The 8,269-nt window shown below is 31.0% G+C and overlaps 1 protein-coding gene across 1 annotated transcript; it reads left to right on the top strand.

Annotated features, from left to right (window-relative positions):
- The first annotated feature begins 451 nt into the window (after positions 1–451).
- Positions 452–4,239, top strand: LOC129292256 (acyl carrier protein 1, chloroplastic-like). The gene is made up of 4 exons (XM_054929824.1): positions 452–642; positions 1,596–1,709; positions 3,283–3,405; positions 3,919–4,239. Exons 1-4 carry the CDS (start codon positions 577–579, stop codon positions 4,045–4,047), a joined length of 432 nt encoding a protein of 143 aa, XP_054785799.1. The 5' UTR covers positions 452–576; the 3' UTR covers positions 4,048–4,239.
- Positions 4,240–8,269: the final 4,030 nt, after the last annotated feature.

The following is an 8,269-nucleotide window of genomic DNA, read 5'->3' as shown; positions in this document are numbered from 1 at the left end:
ATTATAAGACATTTTGAACTACCTCACTAGAATCAAATAAAGATGGTGAAACCATTAACTTTTTCTAAAAAATAGCAATAAGTTTTTAATTTTACTCCTATTTAAATGAACAAATTTATTTACATGACATTTTTTTTATAATTAATAAATTTAAATAAAGTTAATGTTGAAAAATATAATTAATACTTTAAACAGTATTTTTTCTCATGGTTAATAAATTTAAATAAAGTTAATATTGAAAAAAATATTATCAATAACCTACTAAATATTTTATATTAAAAATTAAAAAATCTTTATAGTAAGCGTCTCCTATAATTAGGACTCGATGGAGGATTTTATAAATCTCATTATTAAAACCTGGTTGTAGCGGAACACTGCCCATCAACTTCGATGTTTACGAAGCCAACTAACCTGGACGTGTCAGGACGAAGAAAGCAAATATAAAGACCTACTTTTTCTTCATTTCTAAAACCCCACACAGAGACGCGCACGCTCTTCGTGGTCTCCGCCTTCACCTTCCTTCCTTCCTCTCATCTTTTTCCTTTTTTCCAATCTCAGATCAGATCTCTCTCTCAAATGGCCTCCATAACCGGAACTACCATGTGCGCGACCTCTCTCTCCAGCTGTTTTAACCACAGACCGGTATTGCAATCCAACTCTTTCTTCTTCCTTTTCTTTGCTTCGCCGATTGATTTAGCTAGATTTCGCTGGCGACCGTGTTTGTGAAATGTGTGCCAATGGTTCTTAGTCTGTGTTCTGTTTTAAATCTGTTCGGATCGTATGCATTTAGCTGGAACAAATTTAACTCAGGTTCTTGTGTGCACCATGTCTTAGAGTAGACATAGTGTCAATTGAACTCCGTGACTTTTAGTACTAATCTGTTTTGGAAACCATTTTTTTTTATTTCTTTCTATCTATTTTGAAATTGAGCCGGAGACTCGTTTATGTCTCAGATTTTGATGTGATGTGCATTTCTAGGAGATATGTCGTATAACAGTCTGTAGAAAGTGAGTTTTTCTTGCTTGTTTTTCTCTATAAATATGATTGGCATATTTATTTGTTCAAATCTTGGTCTGTAACTAGGCTAACCAAATCAAACTTCGAAGGGAACTGAACTATTTATTGGAAGACTAAACTTCTTGCCTGGTTTTATATTAGTAGTTAGTAGTCAATTAACTCTAAAATCTTTTGAATTTTACTAGGTCTTCTTTGGGTCATTTCCTTTGAAATATTCTACTCAACCACATGCTTTAACAGAGTCATGACCGATCGCACGGTAACCTTGTCTATGTACTATCCAGAGTTGATGATAAGTCTATGTCAGTTAACTGTTGTTTTGATGGAAAAGATGTAATTATCTTAGATGAAATTTCTCATTTTTCAGTATAATAAGTGATTATCTCGTTAACTGCTTCTTAGTTTCTGTTGTACGTATAATTAGCAATTTAATTATTGATTTTGGTGTGTTTAATGACTTCACAAGAGGAAGTTATTCCTGTTTTTGGTTTTTTTCTGTGTTTTTGGTTACTTCTAAATTCTAAATATGTACTTCTTCCAATGCCTCATTAAATTCTTCTTTTTGGATGCGAAAACAGGCCTCTCTTTCTGGGATCTCTAACCCAAACTCAGTTTCCCTTTCAATTAAAGGGAAAACTTTTCCATCCATTCAATTGAAGTCAAGGTCATCTCGGTTTCAAGTTAAATGTGCAGTAAGTTTTTAAGAAATAAACCGTCATCTTGTTTTTCCTTTGTTTATAGTGATCTGTTTTTAACAATATCTTTAGTTTTAAATTTTTCATCTTGCCTTTTAGTTAACAGCTCTATTCCAGTCAATTATGTGCATGTTTGGATTAACTTCTAACCTCATTTAGAATAGATCAAACTAAGTTTAGGATATAAAAAGTTTAAAAAATATTGTTTAGATTAGCAAAAAATTTCAACCTCAGTCAAGGTTAAACGAGCGTTTTTTGAGAAGCCACCGGACCTGGCTTTTTTCCCTTAGCGTTAATGTTTGCCTTTTGGAAGCATTAATTGGCTATTAAATTTTTTTGCTTTCTCTCTCTTCTCATTTATCTACCACGAGCTCTCTTTCTTCCTGTGTGTGTTACTTTCTTGCTCCTGTGACCTCCCGAGCTCTACACTTTCAGCTTGAGCACACTTGAGGGCAGCCATTAAAGCATTTAAAATGGGAGGTTCCATCTCAGCCATTATATTGTTAGTTAGATTTAAGATTCTTCACACTCTGCGATCTCCTTCTTCCTGCCCCTGTTTTTGAGCTCTTAAAATAGAGCCCACGATCTCTTAAAATAGAGTTGAAGGGCTCTTCTTGCCAAGTTCCATACACAAGTGAACTGAGAGTTGATGGCAAGGTGTTCCGATGAACCTCCATCATATGCATGGGAGCTCCCAATATTCACAGACGGTGAGGAGGGGGAGCGAGAGAATGAAAGAGAAGACACACTAGAGGTAAGGGAGAGGGAGGAGAGAGATGCTTGTCTGGTATAAGCATTCCCTGGTGGAAGTGGACTCACAGTGGTAAGGAGAGAGAGAAGAATATATGATGGTGAGGAGAGAGAGTGAAAGAGTGGGATTGTTTTATCAGTGAAGGAGGAGGACGAAGAAGAAAAGATACAATGGCGAGGAGAGAGTGAGAGAGAACAATGCCATGTGTTAAATTCATGTGAGCGTACAATATTGAATAAATGTCCATCAGTGGCAAATTAGTGGATTTGATGATTTTAATAATTAATAATTTATTTTATACCACTCTATAATTAATTATTAAATATTTAATATATTTTATTTATTAATTATAATTTTAAATTTAATATTTTTTACTTATTAATTAATTAAAAAATAGATAAAAAAATTTATATTTATTTTAATCATTAAAAATTTTAACTGACTTTTAAGTTAAATTATTTAAATAAATTTTAATTTATCTAATTAATTTAAAAAAAATTTAAATATAAATTACGTTATATTAATTAATTTTTTTAATTTTAATTATAAATTTTTTAATTTAAATAAACTCTGTAGAAATGTTGTTTGTAACTCCCAAAAAATAGAAAAGGTTGCTCCTGCACCATAATTTTTTAAGTTGGATATCATGTATGCGCCTGTCTGCATTGTAAAAGCTGACACTGTTCTGAACCATCTTCATGACAAAGCATGCTGGAATCGCAGAAAACTTGACATTTTCTGTCTAGTACTATCGTGGCCTGACTTCTGTAATAAGTAATCATATTATGTGATTGGCAAGAAATTTTGAATTTTGAGCAGGCTAAACCAGAGACAGTTGACAAGGTGTGTGCGATAGTCAAGAAACAATTGGCACTGCCAGAAGGCTCCACCGTCGATGGGGAGTCCAAATTTGCTGCACTTGGAGCTGATTCTCTTGACACGGTAATGTCACTTTTGTCCTTGCTTTGTTCATGCTATAAAATATTTGAACATTCACGTCAAAATAAAAATTGATTGTAGCTGCTCTGCTCACAACAAGAGGGGACATCTATAGACTAGAGAGTAGCTGAGTAGAAACTCTAAATAGAAATCCAAACTCCTCAACTCTTCACGAGGTGTGGGTCAAAAAGGCCCATGTCTTATGTTTTTTTGACCCCTTCTCAAAACCGGGTTACTTGCTGGCCCATATGGATTTGACTGGTAAAAGCTGGCTGTTGGTTGGTATACAGGAGTAACAGGGCTATCTTTTGACAATGCTTTTGCAGTATCTGCATCGTCAATCAAACTCCTTACCTTGTAGTAACAAATATGTTTTTTTTTTTGCCAAAAAAAAAATTGGGCCGCTTAGGTTGTCCTAGTTTTGAGTCTTCATGACTTTTGTCAGCATAACTTGTTTAGCATGATTTTCTTCCATGCTGTTAAATCATTTTGACTTGCATTTCAAAATTTTTGCAGGTTGAAATTGTGATGGGACTTGAAGAGGAGTTTGGTATTAGCGTGGAAGAAGAAAGTGCCCAGAAAATTACCACCGTTCAAGAAGCAGCTGACATGATTGAGAATCTAATTGCATCTAAAAGTGCTTAAACTATCATAGAGGACTCTGAAGTCAATTTTAAAGGTTCGCCATATTGGCTGAAGGGATTCAAAAGTTACTGATTTTATCTTATTTCAGTATGAGCTGTTTCTTCCTTGACTATCCAATATGCAATTTGTAGAACTTGAGTAACTTGTGTGTTTTTAAATTTTAATGTCATTTGCGGAAAGTTTATGCTGTGACCGTTGGTTTAAAAAACAAAACAAAACAAAACAACCAAAAGGGGGAAAATCAACTAATTCTTGAAACACTGCCTCAGATTATGGAGTAAAAATAGATTTACTATTTTTTCCATGGTTAATGGTCATGGGTCAGGTTATAGCATGGAACTCGGAAAAACTACTATTAGTTCACTGAACAGTGAAACTATGCGCGCGCGCGGTCTCTCTATATATATGATAAATTTTAATGATTGTTAATTTTATCTGTTTGTAGATGTAAATATACCATTTGAAGGAATTTTTTTGTTACCAACACCCCTATGAGTTGATTCCTTTTGTCCAATAAGTCGAAAGGTTAAAGGACGGGGGATGAAACTTGCGAAGAAGTGGTTTCTCTCCATTTTGGAGGGAACACTGCAACTTTGCATTGTCAGATTAGATTTGATGATCTAGATATGATAATTTTTGAAAATAAGTAGGTTAATTTGCACCTTTAAAAATTTGATGAGAATTTATGAAGGCGTATTTTTTTTTTAATTGAAATCAAAGTCATATCAATAGAAATGAAATCAAACTAAAGAAGTAAAAGAATAGAGTTAATCCAAAAAGTTAACTCCTAAAAGTTTTAAAGATAGGGCACATGTCGTCAAAAGGTGAAAAATTATTCACAGTAACCATCTTGACTAAAGAGAAAAGGGTCCATAATTGAGTAATATCTTCATTAATAATAAGTGAAGCCACCAATTTCTCATTTATGTGAAACAAACTTCGGCCGGCACCAAACTAAGAGAAACGAGTTGGAGGTTTGCATGTCATTTTGAACTATAATAATCCACCAAAGAATAGAACGAAAGCAATCCAAAGCAAAAGATGAATTTGATAAGCTCTTTTGCTTTTTTCAAGATGAGGCTACGACCGATTCTTTATTGAGCAATCCAGTAATTCAAATCTCAGGTCTGTCTCTTTTCCTCTTCTTCCAGCATAATAAATCCCATTCATGGAGGAAAGAGTTCAAGCGAGTTAATTTTATGGAGGAGTCTTATGCTTAAACATAATCTCAAGTGAAGGAGTAATAAGCAACGGGTTCCAAGATTAAGTAGGAACGGCAACATTTGTCACTTCTAACCTCCGATTAAAGGGGCACACAGAGTCAAACTCAAATCTTGTGAGGCGCCATTGTAGGAGAAACTCTTGACTTTTTACTGAATTCTAACCAACCTCACCTTTCATTTCGTTCCATGTGATCATTCCTTGAAATTCTGTTTCCAAATATGTCCTTCTGGCGTCTAGTCTCACGTGTATGACTTTCTTTTTTCCCCGTAGAATCTTTATATCGGTTTGATTGAATTTTTTCCCCATTCCATTCCTTTCATTGGTTTAGTTTACTCACAAGGTTTGATATTTGTTCTTGAGAAGATAAATCAAGAACCGCTTCGAATGTTTGCATATGGCCTAGTCTGTGGCTTCCCTTTTGTTTGGGTATTTTCCTGGGGACTGGAATGAATCAACTGACTTACGTGCTAATCCAATTCTCATCGGAGTGTGCTCGTCTTCAATCTAAAATTCTCTTCGTTACAATTTAGATTTAAGGGTGAAATAGTAATTTAGTCCTTAAATTATAAGGTCCCGTTTGATTACTATAAAAGAATGGAATAAATTAAAAAAATAAAGTAAAAAAATAAAATAATAAAAGAGGATAGGTAAACACATTCATAAATGGGAGGAGTAATTTAATTCATAGGGTTGAAAATTACGATTTATGAGATTTTTGAAGAGTATTATAATTCATATATTTGTAATATATATTAATGAGTTTTATTATGCTAACCATGAGAGGATAGACAATTTAGTTTATTTTTGTCTTATTTTTTTAATTTATTTCATTTCATTTCTTTTTAATAATCAAACGAGACCTAAATTCTCGATCGTATGGGGTTCTAAATTTATTTTTGTTACAATGTTGCCCCTACTATTAACAAAGGTTAACTTTCACTATTTGTTGATTAAAAAAATGACATAAAAGAATTTTACAAAACTATAGAAAATGATCAAGAAAATTTACTTGATTCTTTTCTTTAGTTTTTTGGATTCTTGTCTATAATTTTTGAATCATTTTCTGTAATTTGTTTATAATTTTTATGTCATTTTTTGGCCAATTAATGGTTGAAGTCAACTTTTATTAATAATATGAGCAACATTATATCATTTTTAAAAATTAAAAGAAAATATCGTACTAAAAATGAATTTAGGATTCTAAATATTCCTAAACTTATAATTTAGAGACCAAATTACCCTTTAATCCTAGGTTTTAAATTTGTTAAATAAAAACAATTCTCTAACTATTATGTTTTTTTCAAAGAAATAAGAAATCAGTTGTCAAAATTTAAAAATTATGAATACGAACCATTTAACTTAAATTAAAAAAAAAATCTAGAATCTCGTTGCAAAGAATGAGCACCAAGTTGGACTCTCCAACTCACACACATTCACCCTGCCTCCTAAATGACAAAATGCCCAAAAAATTGCAACGTTAAGGTTGGTAAAAGGTCAAGTTACGCATGATTTCAGCCAAAAAAAAAAAAAACAACAACAACAACAATTACACATGGTATATTTTCAATTATTTTCATTCAAAAATGCAAAAGATATTTTCAAATTACAATTAACTTTCATACCATTCCATTCCATTTAAAAATTATCTCATTTACATAACAATGAATGAATTTCTATTAAATATTTAAACTTCATTTGATGAATGATATAAAATTAAATTAAGTTGAAGTATACTTTTGCTCCTCTAATATTATATAAAGTTTTAATTTAGTCTATTAATTTTATAAAGTATTTTTTCAATTATCTAACTCTAACAATATTAGTTTCAAGTGATTATTTTTCATAATAATAATTATTATTATTTTAAAAAAATTAAAATTAATATGTCAACATTTAATAATATTTTTTAAATATTTAAAAATTTAATGTAAAAATTTATTGTAATGAAACTAATAATGTTAGTATTATAAGATTGAAAAAAACACTTTATAAAATTAAAAAATTAAGATGAAATCTTGTATAAAATTAAAGAACTAAAAAAATATTTTAGTCATTAAATGATAAAAATTAAGGTAACAAATAGGAACTCATTAATCATATATATATATATATATATATATAGCATTATAGGGTAAAATTCTCAACTAAATATTATAAGGGGGACAAGTGAGAGGGAGTACCTAACAAGGAATCCAAGGTCTGTGAGGGAGAAGAAGACAGCAAAAACAGACAAAAAACATGTCTACCTGAACACTGTTACTAAAATGAAATTTGCAATTTTGAAAGGCCAGCATGTGATCCATTATTAGATTATTAAATTAAACATAATTTTTTTAAAAAATAAAGACATCTAATTCCTTATCATTATTGTATGTCTCCTCACATGCCCCCCTTCTGTTCCCATAAAATCATGTTCTATCACATCTCATTACATTGCTAGACATGCAGGCATCACAGTCCTAGAATCATCTTCATCTGATGCTTAATTAACGTCATAATGTCCAAAAGTTCACTGTATTTTCGCATTTCATTACTTTATTCTCTTACTTGTTAATTGTTAAAAAAAAAGTTTTGGTTAAATTAAATTAATAAGAGATAAATATGCAAAAATGATCATAGCTATATAACACATATAATCATATTACCTTCACTAAACCCATTGGCACATCTACAATTTCCAAGGCTTGAACATGCTTGTGGAAGAAAAATTCATGTGAAAGAAATTTTTCCAGTCCAACCTGATAATGGCCGAATATGATTAAACTGTACTATATTAATACCAGATATTTTTTTATTTAAAAAGCAATATATTCACAAGTTATTAATCATAAACTCCTTGCAATTCTATTTACAAGTAATAAATTCGAAAGAGTTTTATTGAAATTTAAAAAAATTGAAAATTATTAACTTTATTTAAAAAATTAATAATGTTTCAACTTTACTCGTATTAAATATTATACTTTAATAACATATTTTTTCTTACCAATATTCAATGAAA

This window comes from Prosopis cineraria, unplaced genomic scaffold (assembly GCF_029017545.1).
Source record: "Prosopis cineraria cultivar Desert tree isolate PC_DT_omini unplaced genomic scaffold, ASM2901754v1 PC14, whole genome shotgun sequence".
In the NCBI taxonomy this organism is placed as follows: Eukaryota; Viridiplantae; Streptophyta; class Magnoliopsida; order Fabales; family Fabaceae; genus Prosopis; species Prosopis cineraria.
This window is presented reverse-complemented; position numbering and strand designations above follow the sequence as displayed.